General features: G+C 38.0%; 3 protein-coding genes across 3 annotated transcripts; all 3 read left to right on the top strand.

Annotated features, from left to right (window-relative positions):
- Window positions 1–4,000: 4,000 nt before the first annotated feature.
- Window positions 4,001–5,983, top strand: CDEST_01257 (Putative Zinc finger, CCHC-type; the record flags this gene model as incomplete). Its single annotated transcript, XM_062917416.1, has 2 exons — window positions 4,001–4,483; window positions 4,556–5,983. 2 exons carry the CDS (start codon window positions 4,001–4,003, stop codon window positions 5,981–5,983), a joined length of 1,911 nt encoding a protein of 636 aa, XP_062773467.1.
- Window positions 5,984–9,057: 3,074 nt separating this feature from the next.
- Window positions 9,058–9,891, top strand: CDEST_01256 (uncharacterized protein; the record flags this gene model as incomplete). The annotated part of the gene is made up of 1 exon (XM_062917415.1): window positions 9,058–9,891. The coding sequence occupies one exon, from the start codon at window positions 9,058–9,060 to the stop codon at window positions 9,619–9,621; it is 564 nt and encodes a 187-aa protein (XP_062773466.1). The 3' UTR covers window positions 9,622–9,891.
- A 12,051-nt stretch (window positions 9,892–21,942) lies between these two features.
- On the top strand, window positions 21,943–23,521 carry CDEST_01255 (uncharacterized protein). The gene is made up of 2 exons (XM_062917414.1): window positions 21,943–22,790; window positions 22,853–23,521. Exons 1-2 carry the CDS (start codon window positions 22,253–22,255, stop codon window positions 23,386–23,388), a joined length of 1,074 nt encoding a protein of 357 aa, XP_062773465.1. The 5' UTR covers window positions 21,943–22,252; the 3' UTR covers window positions 23,389–23,521.
- The last annotated feature ends 1,021 nt before the right edge of the window (window positions 23,522–24,542 follow it).

Below are 24,542 nucleotides of genomic sequence, written 5' to 3'. Positions count from 1 at the left end.
CAGGTGTAGGGCTTGAAGACTCAGGTTAGCTATATTACATTATAGACGCAGTCCCAATCCAAGAAAAAGCAAAGTCACAGCCACGCAACTTGATGCGTTCAAACCATCCTAATTTATGTGACTCAACCCAACCAAGCTCGGTAAATAAACTAAAATGAAGACCACAGTGCCCATTGGGCTCGGGACATGCCCCGCTGCTACGGTCCTCTTCCCAAAGAAGACGCCCGTCCATGTCCAATCTGACAACATGGCTCTCTTGAACTGTTTATGTTTAAGTAACGCAATCTCTCAGGGTCAAGAGGTCACCTGCAATAGCTTTCGATGAAACGGCTGCCAAGGCTTCAATAGTTTGGATAATAAATCAAAAGACAGTGTGGCATGGCATTGTTCACAGGAAGCACACATCAAGGAGCACTGCAAGAAGTTGCAAATAAAACATAACTCAATTCATCCTATCCTTTCCTCCCTCTCTCTGTCTCGGGAATCAAAGTCAGGCTCGGAACATGTCATGGACATGTTGTAAGCTGACAGGGCCCCTCATCGTGGTTCACTTCAATTGCGCGGAGGCTGAGGAGTGGTACCGAACATGGTTGGTACCGAGCCACTGCCGCTGACCTGCATGAAGTTGAGGTTCAAAACGATGTTGATCACGTTCGGTCGAGGAGGATGGACCGGGCGGGGGCGATTGTTCCATCTGCGCGGCTGACGAAGCTCGCGCGGGGGCTCACGACGGCCATGCGCCTGTCCGTTTCCTCGGTTCCGAGGAGCCTGCTGCCGCTGGGGCTGGCGGTGCTGTGGCTGATCAGCAGGAGCTGGTCTGCTGCCGCCTCTGGTTTGAGGAGCTTGTTGGCGCGTGTTGCCATTTTGCTCCGGCCTGCCATCATTGCGGCCGTTGCGACCGGGACGCTGGCGCTGGTCGTTCTGCGCCGGCCTGCCATCACTGCGTCCGTTGCGGTCGGGACGCTGGTTCTGACCGCCTTGCGCGATCCTGTTGTTATGGTCATTGCGACCGGGACGTCTTTGCTGTCCATCCTGAACCTGCCTGCTGTTGCGGTCGATGCGACCAGGAAGCAGAGGCTGGCCATCTGGAATCGGCCTGTTGTCGTTGCGGTCATTGCGACCGAGAGGTTGACGCTGGACTTCTTGCGCGGGCATGGCATCGCCATTCTGTTCGCGCCGTTGGCGCCTGTTATCGCTTGCCTGCCTTTCGAAACGTCGGCGCGCTTCACTATTGGGGGCATCAGCCTGAACCGTTACGGGGACATCAGCCTGGACTGTGACGAGGGCATCGCCCTCTACGGCAGCGGACTCGCTTTGGGATGCACGGGTACATCCTTGAGCCTCGGCTTCGCCGGCGACATCGTCCTCGACGATGGGTGCCTTGTATTGGGCTGTAGGCTCCGCGGCGGAATCGACAGTCTCTGGGGCCTCGGGAGTAGCCGGGCGCTCGATGTCCTCGTGACTCTCTTCAGCAGGAGCAATATGATGCGGCTGGTGGACGGACGCGTCCGCAGACTCAACAGCAATATGCTGCTGGTCCTCGATGGGTTTCTGAGCCATCTCTTCGCGTTCCTGCGAGTTTTGATTGTTTGGGGATTGAGGAGGCATTTGATGATGATGGTGGTGGTAGTGGTGGTGGTGGTGATGGTGTTTGGTGGAAGAAAATCTTGTAAGTTTGGAAGAGACAAAGAAAAAAATAGTAAAGGCAAAGAAAAAGGCTCTCCAGACAGTACTTTCTAAAAGGAAGGAGCCTGTTAACTAAATCTAGGCAACAGGGTAAACAGCCAGATAGACAACAGGGCAGACAACGATTTCACACGAAACCAGCAGAGACTGGTGGGCCTGCGGGAGTTGCTGGTCTCCATCAACCAGCACTGGATGTCTAGACACCAGCTGCGGACCGTCAGTTCGAATTTTGACAAAACCGCCTTCCCTCTTGTAGGCCGACCATTCCACGGCTGCCTTGGCTGTCCATGCAACTCGGTGTGACACGTAACTTCAAGATGTGAAATCAACTGCTGCTTCTTGGTGACTCGCCGAGACTTAGACCGAGGCCTGCTGAAAGCGGGGTGATGGTTGAGGCCGCTTGTTCGGGACTCTAATTATTGACACGGGGCGATCTGAAGCCAGTTAGAAATGGTTCTCCTGTGACACAGGATAGTCGCAACAGCCTCGGCCAGACCGGCCTCGCAGACCAGGTTGTGACGGTGGCATTAGACTGATCCTTAGTGTTGACATGCGTCTGCAGCGATCTTCCTATGTGTAGGGAATACAAGAGCGCCCCTTTGGCATTTACCTTATAGCCAAGCAAAGTGTCCCAAGTCGTCAACAATTGTCCCGAATTTGGTCGAGCGGTTTCGAAGACTGCTCATAATAGCTGGCGCTAAAATAGCCCCCAAGCTGCCCTGGTTCAAGTCCGGCACAGCAGGACTCTTTTTTTTTCTTCTCTATGCATACCCTAGAGCATGGATGGAGTCGCATATAAAGGGCTGCGTGTAATAGCGTTAATGTTTCTAAATCTAGCAAGATCTAGTGGAATCATGCATTACTATCGATTTATCCCTTTATACGCGGGCGCATGTGGATGCTGCGTAGGGTTGTTGCAGATTAGCGCCTTCAAGTTATCCCTACACACATAAAGGTTCGGATGCCGATAATGCATAGCGTTTCTTTCATGACCCAAAAAGGACCTCATTTCTTGCACAATTTTAAAACAGCTATAGCGTCCCTTGGATTGCAGCCTGTACGCTGCATCCTTTCACAGCTAAAATTCACATGTCGTCAAACTGGATAGGCTGGGCATGTCGCCAAGGGTGCAGATCCCTGGGTCGGCCCGAGCCGAATGATATGTCAGCATGGCGGGGAGTGGGCCCGAGTCCCAACGTCAGCCCGCGATTAACTTGGAGTCTCATGACTGACGGGGGGTTTGATACATGAGAAATTTATCTCGATGTGGTGTACGGAACATTCTTGCCTGAAGTGACGAGCCGCCGGGTTACTTAATCCGCGCAAGACCACGTTTCATCGTCAGGTCCTTAGATGGCTGCACGCAGGTCGGGACTCCAGAGCATAGATCCACTTAATTGGCAAGAGGAGCCACCATGCAAATCGATGCATCGTAGGCAATAAATCTCCTGAAGTTCGCAATCATTGACAGCGAACATGGGACAGATCCGTGTCGGTAGGTGCGAAGCGTGGGTCCAATTGACATATCATCAACGCAAAGACGAGCGGCAATGACAAGCAGCAATGACGAGCAGCAACGTCGCTTTGAAACGACGGACAGAAATCTAGCACTGTAAGAGATGTATTGCAGATAAATTTACGTGGCTAGCAGTGAAGTATGGAGAGTTCCAGTGTGTTGTTGAATAAACACGCGACCGGTCTTCCTTTAGTAGTGCTGAGAGGCTGCATGATGTAGGATGCCAATACCCTATAGCTTCAGTATTCGGTCCTCATATTCAACAAATATCGAACTTAGTCGTGTGGTAAGAAAGGCCGCTTGTGATAGCTGCAGCTAACATAGTTGCCAAGCTTCCCAGGTTCAAATCCAGCAAACTGGATTTCGTTTTTGCTATTTTTCGTTATCCCTGCTGCAGCACTAAAGGAGTCTCTACTGTATAGCCGTCAGCATTGGATAGCTAGAAACAATGCCGCTGATCTATCTAACTTAAGGAGGGTTTACACTATTCTGATTTAAACATTACAAAACCTAATGGTGAAGTTGCATGTACTTTGTTATGATAGCAAAAACTTCGTGCTGGTACTGGTGCCGGCTTCACCTTGCATCCATTAGAAAGCCCTACGTGTAAGCGACAATTACTGAAAGAGTGACTGGGTTGTTCCCGCGCAGGCAGCTCCTTCCGTTTGAAATTTAGGGAGAAAAAAAGATCAGTCCAGAATTCTTTTGTGGCCACACCTCGAAAAAAAATCCTTCTGGAAACCGATTTCGTCACAAAAACAACAACACCACCACCACCACCATCGACATTTCGACAAAATGAGCGAAAGTCGAAACGACAGTGGAGGTACGACGGGAAACCGTCGCCGCCAAGGAGAAGATGAAGAAGACGTCGAGGAAATCGACAACCGGCTGATCGACCGTGTCGACAGCAACGGGACCAAGAAGCTCGGCGCCGTCGCGTCCGACCTGGCCTCGGTCTGGAATAGGATAGTTGGAGGTCACTCTCAGATGGAAGTACGAGATTCCAACGTCAATATGACGTTCAGCCATTTGCCCACTAGTGAAATGGTGGACCATGCCATTAGGGAGCATGATCGGTACGGTAAAGATTTCGACCAAGTCGACGTCTTTCACTTTTACCACAAGAATGACAGTAGGAAGGACGACCTAGAGGAACTCAGGCTCCTTGCCATCGAGAACCCCAGGCAGCCGCCAGCAAAAAGACCGCGGAACAGGGAAAATGTAATGATGATCGGCCGTCGGTCCCAAGTGGACATAGACCATTCGGTCGCTATGACGGTAAGTACAGACCTATGCTCCTCTTTGGCATCCGATGTGGAACAAACGCTAACAACGCATCAGTTCAGGCAGAACCCGACATCCGACACGGGTGGTCCTATGGACCCCCGCCCATACCACTTCCAGGGCTATGCCGGGCCCCAGGGTGCACAATACAACCCGCCTTACAACCCGACACCCAATACGGGATTCCACTCGAGTGGTCCCATGGATCCCCGCCCGTACCACTTCCAGGGCTCTGGCGAGCATCATCGTCAGACGAGCCATGCCGGGCCTCAGGATGTACGGCCCGTCCAGCCCTCATGGAATGGTCCACCTGCCCGTGTCGGGTCCCAGGATGCACGATTCAATCCGTCCCCTTCTGATCGTCAGTCCAGCTATGCCGGGTCTGAGAGTGGGCGGTCTAGTGCGTCCCGTCGGAGTCGTTCCCGGCGCAGTGATGGCGGCTCGTGGCGTGGACGGGCCGGCGGGGCCCGTCGGGACGATCGTAGGTCAAGGCCCCCCATCGGCGGCGTGCTCACGACGGTTGGTGGCATCGGCAATTACGCCGTCAAGATGGTGAAGGCCGGCACACAGCGGCGCCACCATGACTTCACCAACCAACGGAGGGCCCCTCCATGGGTCGGCATCGTTGACATGTCGCGGGATCATCAGGAGACGCTGCAGATCAAGTTCGGTCCCGTCTTTGAGGGCCGGGATGCCCGCTTCAACCCGAAAAACATCTGCGCCAAGTGCGGCCATATTGGCCACTGGTTGAGTGACTGCGCGTTCCCCGACGACTCGGGATTTCTCTACGGCTGTCCTGTTCACAACTCGAGGTCGCACTCGTTCGACGACTGCCCTGACCTTCACAAATTGACAGAGAGCCAGATCCTGTGGCTGCTCGTTGAGCTCCGGGGCAACAAAGCGCCCATCCGCACCAACATCTCTTGGTCGGAGCGCCTCAGACAGGCCATTGAGCAAGATAAGTGGACCAGTCATGATGCTCCCCTGCCACTGACGTCCGCCTTCGTCTCCGCCAAGGTGCGTGGCTCAAAGGGTGGTCACGACTGGCTTCGGTTCAACTACGCCAAGCAGACCAACGGCAGTCTGCCCAGTGACCCCGTCACCCGAGGCCCTCATGCAGAGGTTCTCAAGAACGCCGCCCTCGACCAAGAGGTTCACGCGCCCACGATTCACAGAAAAAGGGGCAATGCTGGACGCCGCGCGGAGGAGACTAATGACCGAAATGAGACGGCCAGTGTCCGAAGCGAGACCCAGGAGGTGGAGGATGGTGACACATCTCATCCCCATGAGGAAGAGTCCCGGGATATTCCCGATGCTGTGGTTACCACAGAGGATGTCGAGATGGGAGAGGCTAATGCTGAGGCCCAAGCCCATGGCGAAACCCCGGCCAGCGTTGTTGAGGGAAAGCCGGTGTCGGCGCACGAAGGTTTTGTCAATGCTCTTTACGAAGAGGACGAGATCGAATTCAATGAAGAGGACAACACCTGCTATTAGTCGTCCGTTGGTCGAGTTCGGCTGGCCATGCACCATGTGCAGCGGCGAGGATCATCCCCATGTATGAACACTTGTACAGATAATTGTAGGAAGAGAGTAATTGGTATTGTAAACAATGACGATCGAGTGATGAGTGACAGTAAATGCCGACAGTGACAAGGGACTTGAAAGGAGACATTCTGCAGTGCGATGTGCCATCCCCTCTCGATCCTAATGTTTCTAATTGCTGGTCACCCTGTGCAGCACCTTCCTGGCAAGCAGTAGGTAGGCTATGTATGTCCCTCAACGTGGAAAGTTCCACTTTTAGATAGCGAGATCCTTCAATCAATGCTTCCGACATTGTCCGAGCGAGGCTGCGCATTCACCGCTGGAACCCACCTTTCCGTTGTGTGTGGCACGTCCACCACTTTACTTTGCTCCATCTCCTGCTTCATTCTTACATTTAACACATGCATGATTTAGTAGCCTCTTGACTTAAATTAGACTACGACAGTCTGCAAAAAGGTCTATACCTATAGATCTAGGTATGTAATAGGATAGCTAGGAGATTTATTACTTTATGTAAAGCTATCTTCTATTCTACCAACACCCCTTTTTCCAAAAACGAAGAAATACTCCCCGTTTTCGAAACCACATCTTACTGGGTAGCATTGCTCCCCAGGTCTGCTTTTGTGTAGGGAACATTGTCTCCTAGTGTCAAGCAGCTCGTCCGGCATCTCGCATCTAACGTCTTTCAAGAGCTGCATCAGGCAATAGACTGCTGGCTCTGCAGTAGTAAAGAACGTCTCGATGCGTGGCCAGTGCTCCTCGTTAGTCACGTAGCCGACCATGATGTCCATGACATCATTGAACATTGCATGCCTGCCGTCATCGACGACCTTCATCAACATCAACCGGTCTACCGTCTGCCTCCCGTACTCGCGCTCGTGTTTGCGTGCGTACTGTACCCACTCGGACTCGGGGGCCTCGATGTCGACTCCTCCATCGTCGGAGTCGTGGCGTATCCTCTTCCGCGGTGTGCTTTCCCCGGGAGCGGGAGCGACGGCCTTGTGGACCGTGTGCAGCAAGATGGAGAGCCCGCCCAGGCCTTCCTCCACGGCGGCAAGCCTCCCTTCCGCTGCCTTTTGTGCTTCGAGCCGCTTGGCAACATCGTGCAAGGTATCCGAGACTTCGGACAGATTGGGCCACTGTTGAGTCGTCTCCGGGACCAGTGTCTTGTCTGTCGCATGGCATGCCGTTTGCGTCCTGCGGATGTCGTTGACGGTGCCTTGGATGGCAGACAAGACGGGCCCGTTCCGATCCGTCCGCACGGCCGCGCGAATCTCGTTCGCGACGTCCAAGACCTCGGACAGGCTGCCACGGACATCCCCCGCGACGACGTCCTGCGCCGCGCGAGCATCGCTCACGGCACGGGAAACCTCGTCCACCCTGGTGCTGGTGCCCGTCGCGTCATTGACCAGCGCCTTGTACATGTCGTCCAGTTTGGCCTCGACGCCTGCGATGGCGGTGGCAGACGTGTCGCACTGCGCTTCGCGTATGTCCTCGAGGGTCCTGAGCATATTCGTCAGGATGGACGGCGTCTTGGGCTCCCTTTGCCCAATCTGGGCCTCCCATCCGGCCAGCTGTTCGACCACGTCCTCCCTGGTGGCAAGGTCGAGGCGCAGACCTCCCATCTCCTCGGCGAGAGCGAGATTCTTGTCACGCTCTTCGTTGTAGAGCTTCTCAGCCGAAGAGAGCTGGATCTGGAGCGCCGCCACCTCCGACTGCAGGTCTTTGACGCGATTGGTGGCGATCATGTGGAGCTTGGACTTGGCCATGAGAGCATCGGTCCGGTCGTTCAACGTCTTATTGACGTCATGCAGCTGTGACTCGACGTCGTCGAGCTTCTGCGTCAGGGACACAACCTGCTCTCGGGCGTCCCGGCCGTTCTCTACGGCATTGTCCCTCTCGCTCTCCGCCAGGAGTATGATCTCCTGGCTCTCCTGCACGAGCCTTTCGGAGAGCTGGATGCTTTCCTCGCTGGCGGCTGTCTGCTTGGTCAGTTGCTCATTCAGATAGGCCAGCTGCTCTCTCAGCTGAGCCTTTTCATTTTGGAGGCGGTTGAGGGAGCTCGTGCAGGTCGCGAGCGACTCGATCGAGTTGTTTGTATGGGACTCTAGGATCTCCTGTCTCTTGTCCTGTAAGTCCATTCTCTCTCGGTTCTTCGAAGACTCGGCCGTCAATCTGACGTTTTCTGCCTCGACTGCGCTCATTGCATGGCGACCATGGCGTTCCTTCTCCAAGGCGGCCGCCTCACTCTGACGCAGGTCTGCCACCTGCTGCTGCAGACTGCCGACGATGCCCTCGAGGCGTGCGTTCTCCCTCTGCAGATGCTCCAAGTTCTGCAGCTCGCCGAATCTGCCGTCGATGAACGCTTTGAGAGTCGACGTCTCGGCTTTGACAGCAGCCACGACACGCGTGGTTCCGACTTCCATGCCGGCTTTGGTGGTCTTGACGCCGCTGGCAAACTGTCCCTTGACGCCCTCGAGCTGGCCGACCAGACCTTTGAGGACGCTGAGATTGCTCCTGACCTCTACCACGAGTGCCTTGTGCGCATCCGACGCGGCCTGTCTCATCTCGCGGCGCGACGCCACCATGTCGACGTCCAGGTCCCGCAAGCGGTCCTGCAGCGTCACCGCGAGCTCCACGGTCTGCGAGATGTCGAGGCCATGCGCGTTCAGCATGGCAGCCAGGCGCTCCGCGTCTCCGGTCAGCCTTCCCGTGACGTCGCCATCGGGACCGATGGCGGAGAGCAGTTTGTCGATGCCCCCCTGGATGTCATCCGTGTCCGTCCTTTCGGCCACATGACGGAAACAGTTGCGCACCTGTTCCACAGAGTCGTCCAAGGTGGCCAACTGCGAGTGCTGGACCAACACTTTCTCTTCGATTTGTCGGCCCTTGGACTGCACCATTTTGTACAGATTGGCGTATACGCTGTTCATCGTATTGCGGAAATCACTCTTGGTGATGAGCCCACCGGCATCTGACTTGAACGCGTCTGCGCAATTCTGGAGGTTCGTTAACTTGTCATCGACATGAGAGACGACTGTTGCCAGTTCCTTTCCGGTGTTGGACATGGCGTCGTCGATCGACACCTGCACTTCTTGCTTGGCATCAGAGATCTCCTGTGCGAGTGCGTCGCCGACGGTCTGGACCTGTCTCCGCGACGCTTTCGCGCGGAGGGTCTGCGCAAGGCTCTCGTGGGAAGCCTTCAGCGTGTCTTCCAGACTGAGAGTCTTGACATGCGACATCATGGACGTCATTGCCTCGTCTGTCCGCTTCTGCCCTGCGGTAAAGGGCTGCATCAAGTGTTCGGTCATTTTTTTGACCGATTGGCCCGCCGCCGTGGCATAGGCTTCCCGTCTCGCGACCTGCTTCTCGCGCTCGTCAATCTTGACCGAGGACTTGCGGAGGTCGTCGATGACGGCCTCCAGGTCTGCCAGTTTCTGTTCGAAAACAGCCGGGCCGCTGGCATCGCCGCGCAGCCCCGAAATCACCTCGGCGGCATCTTGCAGAAGCCCGCTCACGCTTTCCGTTCCATCCTTTTCAGGTTCCATTGTCGCTGTTCGCTGTTGCGATCTTGGTTGCGATGGTGGTGATGTAATTTCTACAAGGAGGGAAAGTAGGAGGGGGACGCTTGGGCAGGTCCTGACGCGGCAAGAGCATCGGCTTCTGTTGGAAGGTACTCGCCTTAGGCTCGTCACACTTCAATGGAAGGAGCCTTCAACAGAGGCATAGGCGACTACATCTACAAGAAGCAGCCGGCCTTTGCTACGTAATTAGATGCAGAGACTCACTAACATAGAAGCTTCATTGACCTTAGATGCATAACTAGAGACGTTAGTAGGTATAACGTAAGGGGAATTAACAACTGCGCTAGTGTATTTAAGTAGTTTAGTATAGTAAAGCTTAACTTTTTTTAATAGGCTAGAGCTAGCTAATAAGGCTAGAACTATTAAGACTATAAGATTGCTAAGAGGTATAAAATAATTATAATACCTATAGAGAGAAGTTTAAAGAAGTTAAATAATATAGCTTATTATATTATAGAAAACCTAAGTTAAATATATATAAAAATTAGTAATATAAAAGCTTTTCTATTTTTAAATATATAACTTTATATACTAACTACTTTAGTATTACTAATTATTATACTTTACATATAAGTAAATAAATATAAAATTTAATATCTTTTTTATCTACTAGTAGCTGCTATTTCTCTATAAAATAATAGAGAGTAGGCTTTACTATTTGTTAGCTAATCTATAGAATAGCTAATTTATTCTCTATATCTTCTTAGTTATTTTATAGTTAATACTTATATAAAATACTAGTAATTCTATAGTAAATATTCTAAGAAATAAAGAAACTTTTTATTTATAAATTTAAAAGTAAATAACTAAATATTATATAATACTAATATTTAATTTTAAATTTATTATATAAGTAATATTTACTTTATTTACTACTTCTTATTAATATAACTAATATTACTACTTAATAAAAAGAAGTCTTATTAAAAGAATAAAGATATAAAGCTTTTAGCTTACTATATCTTTTTACTTTTATAATAATTTAAGATTTAATTCTTTAAATTAAATACAAATAAATAAACTTTCTTTTTCTATTTACTTTTAATTATTTTAAATCTTTATAACTATAAGTAATATATATATATAGACTAAGAATAAAGAAGCTTATCTATAAAAATACCTATAGGCTTAAATGCATATATCTTTATAACTAAAAGAGATATAAGTAAACGGTTTTAATATTTAGAATCCTTGTAATTTTAGCTATAGAATAGTATATAATTTGTCTGTATATCTTATACATAAGGATTTACAGACATACTAGTCTGTATAAAGACTAGTATTAACATTCTAGGTAAGCTCTACATACTAAGGACTTTAACCCTACATACTAGATAAATACACTATACTATAAGCGTATTTTTATATATAATAATATGTATTAATAATCTAGGATTTTATCCCTTAGGTAAGAGTATAAATAAAGGGTTTTCCCTCTTTTATTTTACCTTAGAACTTAGACCTTATGCATATATGCAATATATAGACTTTCTACCTACACTTTTAACTTACTTTTATCTACCTTATCTTATCCTTATCTAAGATATTTTATCTTATCTACCTACCTTATTCTTACTCTATTCTAGTATATAGTAATATAAGTGTAGGCATAAAAGCAAAGAGTGCTACTATAAGCGCACTTCTAAAAGTATACCTTAACATTCTATCTACAACTTTAGATAAGCACTGCATAAAAATAGCCCTTATAGTAAATAATCTTAGTAAGTAAGAAGAAAACATTCTCTTTAGCTAGAAGATAAATCTTAATATTGCGCAAAGGCATTTAAGCTACCTAATGCTCCTCTTCTTATATTAAAGTTAGCCTTATATAAATTAGCAAGCAAAAAGAAAGAGAATATATTATATATTAATAAAGAAAGTAATAAAAAAAGTGTAATTATAAGCAGTTAAAGTAGGAAGAATAATTTAGTAGGTACTACTAGCATTAGCGCAAATAGTAATAGTGTTTATAAAGGTTATCTAACTGCTAGTAGGAATAATAAATATAGTAATAATTTATATAAGTAGTTAATTATTTAAAATAGTTTAATTAATAATATTTAAAGACCTAAATAAACTAAAAGTTAGTAGATAAAAAGAAGGAAGTTAACTTAATGTATAAGATCTTAAGGTTTTTAGTTTCTTAAGTCTTTTCCTTATTAGAAAGTTTTAACTTAGTAAAGTCTTTATTAATAAAGAGGTTTAAAAGCTTTATATATCTTATTTATTTTTATTATATTTATTTAAATTTTGTTTTATATAATAAAGAGATTTTAGTATAGGTTGTAAAGAAGAAAAAAGAAGAAGAAAAAAAATAGAAAGAAGAAAAAGGAGGAAGAAAAGAGTAATAAGCTGCCTTACTAGGTAGAGTAAGTAGGTAAAGTAAAGTTAGAAAGTAAATATAATAAATCTATATAATCTATCTACTTAACTAGATAGGAAGAAAATAACTATATAAAAAGAGAAAAAAAGACTACTAGCATTATTAATAATTCTTATTATTTAAACCTATTATATAACAATTAGTAGCCTAATCTACTAAATCTATACATAAGGCTATTAATAGAATAATTAGTATAACCTAATTAGCTACATTAAAGGGATTATATAGTTAGGTTATAAAATAAAAGTTATAAGTATTAGAATAATATAATTATATAACTATATAATACCTACAACTTAAGAATAAAGTGTATAGACTAGATTGTATAGCACTTACTTATATATAAGGGAATTATTACTTAGCTTAGCCTAAATAACTTAAGGCTAAATAAGATAGTATATCTATCTTATACAACCTTAATCCTATAGTTAGAAAGGATAGTTATAGATATTTAATCTTTAGTTTACTCTACATTTTTAGTACCTACATGCATATATAAAGTCTATTTAATAGCTAAACTATATATATAATAATATAGTAACTATAGAAAGACTAAATATAATGCATAAACCTATAAAGTAGTTTAAAATAGTAATAAGAAAGAAAATAATAAGTAGTTTTAATTAACTTATATAAAAGGTAGAGAGGTAAGAAAAGTAGCTTACTTACTATATTAGCTTACTTACTATATAGGTATATTAATATATAATCTTTTTATTTATATACTTTTATATTTTTTTCTTATCTTTTTAATATACTTATTAATGTATCTATATAGTAAGTTATAGATTATAGTAAGTTGCATACTCTTTCTACTCTTCTAACCTTTTTATAAGTTAATTAAACTATAATATATAAAATTAATTAAAACTACTTATTACCTTCTTCCTTATTACTATTCTAAACTACTTTATAGGTTTATACATTATATTTAGACTTTTTGCAATTGCTATATTGTTGCGCATATAGTTTAGTACCTTCTATATAACCTTCCTTCTAAAGGTTATTCTCTTCTCTAGCATTTATACTACCCTTTTCTACTTATAGTACTTCTACTTTAGTAGTATTAAGTAACCTTTTAAGATGTAGTTAGGTCTTTTTTACCTTTTAGTGCTTACTTAATACCTTTATCTTTATATAAAGCTTATAGTTTTTAGCCTTAATAATAGTAAGCTTATAAGCTAACTTACTAATACCTTTAGCTTAAAAGTTAATTACTTTATATATTAGTATTAGTAAGCTAGCTTAATATACTTAGATCTTCTTTTTAAGAGAGGAAGCACTTTATATACCCTCTAGTGCTATAGTTAGTATCTTTACATCTTAAAAGCCTTAGCTGCTTAGCTATAAGTTTAATAGTATTAGCATCTTTAGCTTAAAATCTAAGTAAAAAAGAACTACTTTAGAGTTAAAAAGTATAAAGCCTATCTATCTAAAACTAGCTTATATATTGTTTTTACTTATTAAGGTAAAGAATGCTGCTTTAAAGGTAGAAAAAAAGTTATCTTTAGTAATATATAAAATCTATATTTATATTATCTTCTTAATTTTTTTTGCTATATAAGTACTTTAATAAGCTAAAGCACTTAATATTAAGAGGCTAAAGCTTATATAATAAATAAAGAAGCATATAGAAAGTAATAATGCTTTATTCCTTATAGTATTTATTAAAGTTAGTTAATTTATAGCTATTGTAACTATTAAAGATTAAGAAGTAATAAAATCCTTTTATATAAGTTTTTATATACTAATTAAAGTGCTGTAGCTAATTTAAGCTAATATTATTTATTATTTATCTATTTTTGCTTAAATAGATGCATTATGTAGCTAGAAATTAGCTATTAGTATACTAAAAGAGGAAGTAATATTTACCTTTTATAATAACATATAGAGGTATTACTTAGCTATTTATATATATACTTTAAATAATAGAAACTTATTCTTAATTGCTAGGCTGCTTTATATAAAGCTTTTTCTTATAGTTAGACGTTATAACAATCTTTATGTATAATAGCATTCCTATTAGAAACCTAGTCTTATTAAAATTGTAGATATTATTATTAAGTATTTTATACTTTATAATAATGTTTTATATAAATGCAAACTAACTTTATATAATTATAAGATCTTTAGCTAAAGCCTTCTAATAGTTAATTTAATATTAAAATTACATTTTTAATTTAAGGATGTATTATATAAAGTTCTCTACCTATTAGGGTCTTATATGCATCCTATTGCATGCATTTAGGAGTTAGTTAGCTATTTCTTATATATCTTCTTATTGCAAAAGAAACCCTTAATTAATTAAGTTAATAACTTATTTAAGAATTACCTCCTCTTCTATTATAGTTATCTTTATTAATTTTAGTTGCATTTTAGCTTGTATAATGCATCTTATACATTAGTTACAAAGGGTTAATTTAGAGACCTTAAAGGTAGAGGTAGCTCTTTATATAAGCATTTTTAGGTCTTTTTTAAGAGCTTAGATAGTAAGGATAATGCAACTTTTAATTAAGGTAGATTGTATGTTTATACATAAAGAGAAAAATGTATAAAAGTTAAAGAGGTAGAAAGGAAGTAGATGTATGCAACTTACTATAATCTGCAACTTACTATATAGGTATATTATTTAAGTTAATACTTTACTACTTTTAATAGTATTTTAGCACTATATTTATTAGAATTTAAGTCTTATTTTTATTCTTAATACCTTTTATATTTCTAAAGTCTTAAATACTTATTTAAAATATGTCTACTAATAAATTTAAACTCTTAATATATATATTATAATATAGTATTAAATACATAAATAAACAAAGTTTAAAATAAACTTAATTTAAAATAAAATAGATTTAATACTAAAAGCTTTACTTTTTATAAGTAAATAACTTATTAAACTTTATATATATTAATATAAGATAGTATAGTTTATAAAGACTATAGAAATAAAAACATTATAAAGTCTATTTAGCTTTTAAATTTTTATATTAAACTAAATATAATAGTAGTTATTATAGTAATTAAAAAGTTATCTTATTATAGTTACTAAATATTTAGTAATACTTATATAATAGTACTTTAAAAGCTTTATAAGCATTATTTTTTTAAATTAAGTTTTTATTCTTTTAGCTTTTAATTTACTTTAAGCTTTAATTATAAATAAAAACTTAAAATACTATATTTAATAGTCTTATATTCTATTAATATTAGAAATTTCTATTTTAAAAGTTAGTATTAAACTTAAGTATAATCTATATATGAAAATATAAAGACATTATAATAAGAATAAAGTAAGCTATTTATACTTATAGTATACTTTATTTAATTTATCATCTTAAGACTTTTAATACTACTTTTATACTTTATCTATTAGGATTTAAGTTTAAATATAAACTTAATTTATTTTAATAAGAAAAAGATCTTATATTTACTTTTAAATAAGATTTAAAAATAAGTTTAAATATTAATTATATATACTATAGTATAGTCTTTAATATATATTTATATTAAAATTAAACTTAGCTGAAGTAAATTAAATCTTTTATATTTTAAAAATATAATAAAAAAGAAAGTTTTATTTATAAAAGACTATATAATAAAGACTTTTTATATAACGTATATGCATAGTAAGCAGATTAATATAGTAAGCGGATTACTTCCTTATTGTATGTAAAACCTCTAGTTTTTAACTATTTATTAAAAATCTATTTTAAGCCTAAAAAATACTAGATTTAAGGTATTAGTAATTAATAAGAGTTATATTATAGGAATAAATACTATATAAATTTTAACTCTAGTCTTATAAAGTGTAACTTATAGAGCTCTTATCTAAAGGCTAGATAAGCTAGCTTACATAATCTAGTATAATAAGTAGAGTAAGAATTTTAATAGTATTATTTTCTATAATATAACTCTTATTAAATACTAATACCTAAAACCTAGTATTTTTTAGTCTTAAAATAGATTTTTAATAAATAGTTAAAAACTAGGGGTTTTACATACAATAAGAAAGTAATCTACTTACTATATTAATCTGCTTACTATATATATACATTAGTACTAAGTATTATATATATATTTAACTTATATATATAAGAGGTAAACCTCTTTTTAAAGAGTTAAAAAAAACCTCTTTATATTTCTTTTAATAGTAAGATAGTAGAATAGGCTATATATATAAAAGCAGTACCTACTAGAATAACCTACCCTACTAAAACAGTCTAGTAATATATAGTGCTACTAGGCTGTTAGTAAGGCTAAAAGTAAAAGTAAGCCCTACTTTTATACACTTAAACTATTAAAAATTATATATTAATAGATAGAGGCTTTAATTCTTAGATTTAAGTTACTTAAAGTAAGTAAAATAGACTATAATTAATTAAGTAAAGTCCTCTTAAAGATATAAGTAAAGTATAAAAATTAAGTCTTTTACTATAATAATAATAATAAGTCCTACTATTTAGCTAGGCTAATTCTATTTATTATATATAATTAGATTTAAAAATCTAAAAGCTAAGTAGATCTTATAATTCTTTCCTCTTTATAGCTCTTATAAGCTATACTACCTTATTCTAATAGCTTATTTTTATCTAACTCTTTATAATTTATACTATACCTTTTTAACCTAATATATATACTATTATTAAAGCCTTATTATATATATAAAGCTTAAGGCTTTATTTTTCTTATAGTATAAAATACTTAGTAACTAATTAGGTTAATATAAAAATAGCATTCTTATAGTTTAAATTAAACTAACTATTTATATATAAAGTATATAAATATAATTAAATACTAAATATTAATATTATATAGGTATATTTTAAAAATATATAATTTATAGTTTTAACTTACTTTTATCTACTTTATATTTTATTTATTTAAAATATTCTATTTTATAATTTCTACTTTACTTTAAGTTAAAGTAATAAAGCTTATAAAAACTATAAAAAGAAAAAATTATAAAGTCTACTTAGTTTATAGATTTTTAAATTATATATATTAATACTTTTAATAGTAATTAAAACATTATTTTACTATAGTTATTAAATACTTAATAATATTTATATAATAATACTTTAAAAAGTTTATTTAATTTCTATTACTAGTTTATTTAATAGTACTTAAATATATATAAGTATTATATTTTAAATTTTATTTTAAATCTCTAGGCTTTTAGTATACTTTAAGTCTTAAATACTTTATAAATAAAAACTTAAAATATTATATTTAATAATCTTACTTTTTATTTATATTAAAATATAGATATTAAAGTCAATATTAAACTTAAGTATAGTCTATATATAAAAGATGTAAAGATATTATAATAATAATAAAGTAAGTATTTATACTTATAGTATATTCTATTTAATTAAAAGGTATAACACTTTTAATACTACTTTTATACTTTATATCTTAAGATTTAAGATTTAAGATTAAACTTATTTATTTTAGTAACAAAAAGCTCTTATACTTACTTTTAAATAGTATTTAAAAGTAAGTTTAATTACTAATTATATCTACTATAGTATTATCTTTAATATATGTTAATAATTAAATTAAACTTAACTTAAATTATTTAAAACTTTTATACTTTAAGAGTATAATATATATTACTTATTTAAAAATACTAATTTAACTAGTATATGACTAATAAAGTTTAGTAGTTAAGATTAGTATAGTTTATTAAAAATAGCTTTACTACTAAGATCTATATAATAAAAGTTAAAAAGTTTTAATTATAAAGATATTAAACTTTAAAGTATATACTTTTAAAATATATATCGTTAGTAAGAATTAAATATCTTTAGATTCTTTTTTTAACTATACTTATAACTTATAAAATTTATAATTTAAATAAATTATTCTTTAGCTATATAAAATATACTAGAATAAGGTAGTATAGCTTATAAGGGTTATAAGGAGGAAAAGGTTATAAGATCTACTTAGCTCTTAGATTTTTAAATCTAATTATATATAATAGATAGGATTAGCCTAGCTAAAACAGCAGGACTTATTATAATTATTGCAGATATTAATATTAATTTTACACTTTTACCTACACTTTCTAGAGGACTTTACTTAATTAATTGTAATCTATTTTGCTTGCTTTAACTAAATTAGATCTAAGAATTAAAGCCTTTATCTATTGCTATACAACTTTTAATAATCTAAGTGCGTAAAAGTAGGACTTACTTTTGCTTTTAGCCCTACTAACAGCTTAGTAGCGCTGCATGCTACTAGACTGTTTTAGTAGGGTAAGTTGTTTTAGTAGGTGCTGCTTTTGCGCATGTAGCCTATTCTAATACTTACTAAAGTAACTAAATTAAATTCTTTTTTTAGTTAAATTAAGCTATATTCTACTTAGTTATAACTATACTTAATATAAATAACCTTTTTAACTTACTCTTTCTTTTTTTCTAAGTAAATTTTAAATCTTTATATATATAATCTTTTTATTTATATAATTTAATCTCTTTTATCTTCTTATTTTATAATTAATAATATTTAAGTTTATACTTTATTACATTTAATAGTATCTTAGTACTATATTTACTTAAATTTAAATTTTATTTTTATTCTTATTACTTTTAATATTCTTAAAGTCTTAAATATATATTTAAAGTATAGTTAGTAGGAAGTTTAAATTCTTATTATATATATTATACTATATATAACATAATATAATACTAAATATATATAAAACTTACCCTTTTAGGCTATACATTATATAAATATATTTTTATTTTTCTAGGATTTAGTAAGGTATATTAAGTATAATAATTACATTAAGTTTCTAACTAATAAGCTTCTAATAATATCTCTACTTCTATTTGTTAATTATACTACACCTACTAGATAGCGCAGATTACTACCTGCAGCTAGCCTAACTATTGCTTAATCTTTATAATTATAATTATATCCTCTTCCTTTTAGGCTATCCTGCTAATAAAGATGTAAAGCCTCTGCTATAAGGTGTACTTTACTGCAATAATTAGGCCTACATTAGCTGCTAGGCTGTTAAGAAGAAGGAGCGCTAATCTAACGCTTATAATGTTAATTATAGTGTAATTATCTATTCTAGCGTTAATAGCAATAATACTGTATAATGCTCTCCCTTTATATTATTTAATAATAGCGCTTATTTAAGCTGCTATTAACTGCTGCACAACCTCTAAGGGGTTATGGTTAAAAGGGGAAAGTAGGTTAAAGAGGTTATTTATATTAAGTGTAGCTATAACTAAGTAGGATATAGCTTAATTAAATTAAAAAGAAGGATTTAATTTAGTTGCTTTACTAAGGGATAATTTATCTAGATTATAGGTTTTATAGGTTGCAGGTATAGTTAATAGGAGAATCCTAAGAGATTCTATTCTTACTAACTATATATATTTAAAAAGCTTGCATGTTAAGGTCTAATACCTCTATAGTTAAGAGTTCTTACTATAGACCTTAATAGTATAGACCTTAATAGTAAAGCTATCTTTAATAGACTATACTAATCCTATAGTACTATGTGTTTTAAAATAAGCTACCTTACTAGGTTAATAGCATAAGAATAGGGTATAGTGCTTATATTAGGCTTTTTACTGCTAGTTTTTTTTTTGCATTATGTAACTAGTCTTAACTGCTAGATCTAATTAGTTTTACGCTAGTTAAATTAGCGTTCTTAAATTAAATATATAAAACTTAATTTAAAATAAATTTTAATTAAATATATTATATTATTTTTATAAGTTTAATTTAACTAATTATATTATTAATTAAACTTAATAATTAAGATTAATTATAACTAAACTTAAGCTTTATTATAGATTAAACTTTATAGTAAAAGCTTTACTTTTATTAAAAATATAAAATATAAGTATTTATAAATATTTAATATAAAGTTTTATTAGCTTTATATTATAAAGTATTATTAAGTATATAACTACTTTAATACTTACTTTTAGTTACTTATATTTTAATAAATTAAAAGTATAATAATAAAAGAAAGAAAAAGAACACTTTTAACTATAAGTTAATTTATAGGCTAACTTATAAGCTAATATATAAGTAAGTTAACGTACTTATATAGCAAGCAGCGCATTATAGCAAGCAGCGCATAGGCTTATTATACCTTAAAGAGTACTTTTTTACCTATTTATTAAAAATTAAATTCTTATCTAAAATAAGTATAACTTTATACTATACTTTTAATAAGAGTTAAAAGCTAGTAAAAAATCTATTAGAAATTATTATTCTACCCTAACCCTTAGTTCTACTTAGCCTCCCTTATTAAAGCAAACAATAAGGGTTTTAGGGGTTAAGATAGGATAATAAACTCTAGGGTATTTTTTACTAGCTTTAGACTCTTATTAAAAGCACCTTATAAAGTTATACTTATTTTAGATAAGAATTTAATTTTTAATAAATAGGTAGAAAAGTGCCCTTTAAGGTATAATAAGCTTGTGCGCTGCTTGCTATAATGCGCTGCTTGCTATATAAGTACGTTACTATATACTTTAATATAGCTTATAATAAAGAGATTCTAAATATAAAACTATTAACTTATATCTCTTCTTATTATTAAGATATATATAGTTAAGTATGTAGGTATTTTTCTAATAAGCTTCTTTTATTCTTAGTATAATCTTATATAAACTATATAAATGCTACTAAATGCTTACTATTATATTATATAAGTATCTTAGTTAATTGTTTTAATACTTTTAATACTCCTTTTATACCTAATATATTAAGATTTAAGTTTACATATTAAATAGACTTATTTTTATAACAAAAAGGTCTTAAATTTACTTTTAAATAGTATTTAAAGTTAAGTTTAAATAATAATTATATACATAATAGTATAGACTTTAATATATATTTAAACTTTAATTAAACTTAGTTAAAGTTAATTAATTTTTCTATATATTAAGAAAATAATATATACTATTAAGTTAGTATTTTAACTAAGTAAATATAATAATTTTTATCTATTTAGTTAAGTATTTTAAAAAGTAAAAATATAAGTAGAAATTAATATTTCTAATTCTTCTTATTAATAACTTTATTATAGTAGTATTTTAATACCTATTTATTAATATAAATTAGTCTTAATATTTAATAATACTAATATTTAATAGGTTTATTATTTAAGCTAAAGTTCTACTATCTTTAATAGCATATTAATACTATACTTACTTAGATTTAAGTCTACGTTTTATTCTAATTATTATTAATGTTTTTATAGCCTTAAATATATATTAAAGAAGAATTTACAAAAAAACTTAGATTTTAATTTTATATACTTTAGTATAGTATTTACTATATACTAAAATTTAGTTTAAAGTTAACTTTAATAATATATTATACTTTTTAAAGTATTATGTTATGTATAAAATTACTTTATTTAAAACTAGTATTTATTACTTTTTTACTTTTATATACTACTATATAATAAATAGTTATTTACTTTAAAATCTATAAAAAAACTTTTCTTTATTTCTTAAATTATTTACTATAAAACTTCTACTATTTTATATTAGTATTAAATATAAAATAACTAAGATAATATAAGGAATAAACTAGTTATTTTATAAATTAGGTAATAAGTAATAAGGCTTACTTTCTATTATTTTATAGAGAAATAGTAGCTACTAGTAAATAAAAGAGATATTAAAACTTATATATCTATTTATCTATATCTAAAGTATAATAAAGAACTAAAATTATGTAGTACTTTAAGAAAATACTATAAACTACTAAAGTAATATAAGATACCTTCTTAGTTAGCTTAAAATTTATTCTAATTAGGCTAATAAAAAAGCTTTATTTAGTTCTCTTTTTACGTAATTAAAAAATAGACTTCTAGAAGAGATTAAGATAGCTTACACCCTTATAAAGGATTTCTAGACCTGCTGCTAACAGCCTCTAGAAATTAGAGGTGTATAAAAAGTACACAAGGGATGTAGGAAGTGTAGGGTGCAACAAGACAGGGGCTCTAACGTACTCTTTTGCACTTTCAACAGTAATATCCTTTACAGGTGTAGACGTATGCTGCTCCGAGATCAGACGACAGCCGGTTTTATGGGTCCCGTCTGCCTGGGTGGGTCCTCCGGTGCCTGACAGTAGGCTGCCTACCTACCTACCTTGGGAGTTTTGTTTTGGTCTTCACCTCTTGTCCTTTTCTGAATTTTTTTCTCTTCCTGATTTTCATCATTCCATCAACGTCGATTTTTTCTTTCTTTGAATTCAACAAAAATTGACATCATGACACATCAGCCCGAACACCCCCCCGGATCCCTCCCGGGACCCCCTTCAGGATCGTATATGGGACCGGTAATTGTCCCGAGATCTCCGTCCCATGACGAGAGCAAGGCGAGCGTCTATGACGTCTCGAGAGAGGATTCGGCACGCGGCGCCAGTATGAATCCCAAACACCAAACATCGACCCCCGTCACCCAGTCACAGTCACAGTCACAGCCACGATCGGACGGGAAAATGGCCATCAGCCGCAGCATGCTCGAGGCCATGCTCGCAGAGTGGGCGAAGAACGGCCGCCCCCGGTTGCCCGTCAGCGAAGTCTATCACGTCAACTGGGCCGAGGAGAAAAAGCCGGACACCGTGGAAGAGGCCGTACTTCAGGAGATTCTCACCGTGTCCAATATGCTGATGATGTCGGACCTCTACCACGTCATGACGGAATCACGCCGGAGGGCCTACAATGGCGCCGCCGGCGCGAAGCAAAAGGAACTCGCAGTTGACATCGCCAACTTCGTGACCCTGGTCCACATATGGCATCATTTCTGTAAGCAAACGCCGCGCCCCGTCCTGTTTTCCACAAAGACAAGCCGACTGACCACATTGCAGACAACCACAAGAACCCCGTCGACTTCCCGTGGATGAAACACCGGCCCAAACCTACGTCAGGCGGTCCCGATGATGGCTACCGCGGCTTCTTGCGCATGCGCGAGCAGACCGCCAAGGCGCGCCCGGCGATGCCGGCGGCCTCACCCCAGGCCAAGCCAGCTTCGTCGTCCCAGGTCAAGCCGGTCTCTTCTCCATCCCAAACCAAGTCGACACCGGCGGCGCCCGAAGCCAACAACGCACCGCCGCTACCGAGCCATCCTCCGTATGGTGGCTACTATGACGGCCACTATGGCGGCCATCCGGCGTACAGCCATCCTGGCTACGCGTACGGGGCGACTCCAATGGGGCCGCTGATGCAGCAGACTGGCATGCCACCGCAGGGCTACCAGCAAGCCTATGGCTACGGGTACGACTATGGTGTACAACAGCCCGTCATGCCCCCGCAGGGCCACCCGCAAGCCGATGGATTCGGGTATGGATACGGCACGCAGCCCGAGGGCGGATGGCGGAGCGCTGATCCGCAGTGGCGGCAGTGAGGTGATGAGGTGGTGAGGTAGGGCTGGGACGGAGGCGGGCCCGTGTTAAAGTATATGTAGGAATGGAGGTATACGGATTGCTCTGCTGTTCATGATGTGATGGGGTGACTGCTCATGATGCGATGAGGTGAATGTTCATGATATGATGGGATGAATGTTCATGATATGATGGGGTGATCGATTGCGGTACAGTAAGTGATTTGTTCTACGGTTATAATATCCTTCACAGTTATCATGTGACGATGCATTGATCGCACGTTTGCCGTGTTCTACTGTTGCGATATGCTTACGGTTAGTGCAGCGTGTGCAGTGTTCTGCGGTTGTGATGAGGACATTGATCACGGCCCGCACGTGGTGACCAGAGCCCAACATACCTCGTAGGTCAGGCAACTACGGATTACTCTGCTATTCGTGGTGTGATGGCGCGGTCGAAGGCGGTCCGGCGTGTGATGCTACGGTTGGTATGTGATGGGGTGATCAAACGCGGTGCGGCGTGTGCTGTGCTCCACGGCTGTGATGTGGTGAAGCATTGGTCGCGATTCGCAAGTGTTACCCCATGGTGACGATGAGGCATTGGTTGTGGTCCACACGTCCAGCGTGTGTTGCTCCACGATAGTGGTCGACCGCGGCCCGCAAGTCCAACATACCTCCCGCGAGAAGATACCGAGCAACCGATCAACCCTCCAGTCCCAACGCATCCTGCATTCCGTGCTCCGCGGTCTCGAGGCCGCCGACCGCAGTCGACGCATCCCGCATGCGTCCCGGACCATCCATCACCGGGAGTGGCAGAGGGCAGTGCGAGCCGACGCGAGGAGATGGGACGGACGGTGCGAGAGGCGACGTGCAGCAAGGCAGCGCACACGCCCCGAATTGACTTTTCGTCCGCCTCGACGAAACACCGTCGATGACCCCGCGAAACGGAAAGTTTCAGCCGCCCACACGACTGACGCCGCCACCAAGGCGAGGCGTCTCATCCGTGCCCGAGGGACCTGGGTGTTCCCGGCACCGAAAAGCAGTGCTGACTCTGGTCGATGATGGTGGTCTGCGGGGAAGGCTAAACGGTCGAGGGGAGAGGGAAGAAAATTTGTCCTCACTGCGGACCGCATCACGAGCGAGGGGTTTTGTTTTTACCAGCGACAGTCGATAGTCGATAG

Source organism: Colletotrichum destructivum, chromosome 1 (assembly GCF_034447905.1).
Source record: "Colletotrichum destructivum chromosome 1, complete sequence".
NCBI classification, from domain to species: Eukaryota; Fungi; Ascomycota; class Sordariomycetes; order Glomerellales; family Glomerellaceae; genus Colletotrichum; species Colletotrichum destructivum.
This window is presented reverse-complemented; position numbering and strand designations above follow the sequence as displayed.

Coding starts and splice junctions, on each gene's coding strand:
- CDEST_01255 (XM_062917414.1), top strand. CDS start 22,253: ATGACACATCAGCCCGAACACCCCCCCGGATCCCTCCCGGGACCCCCT. Junction 22,791..22,852: donor CCACATATGGCATCATTTCT/GTAAGCAAACGC, acceptor ACCACATTGCAG/ACAACCACAAGAACCCCGTC.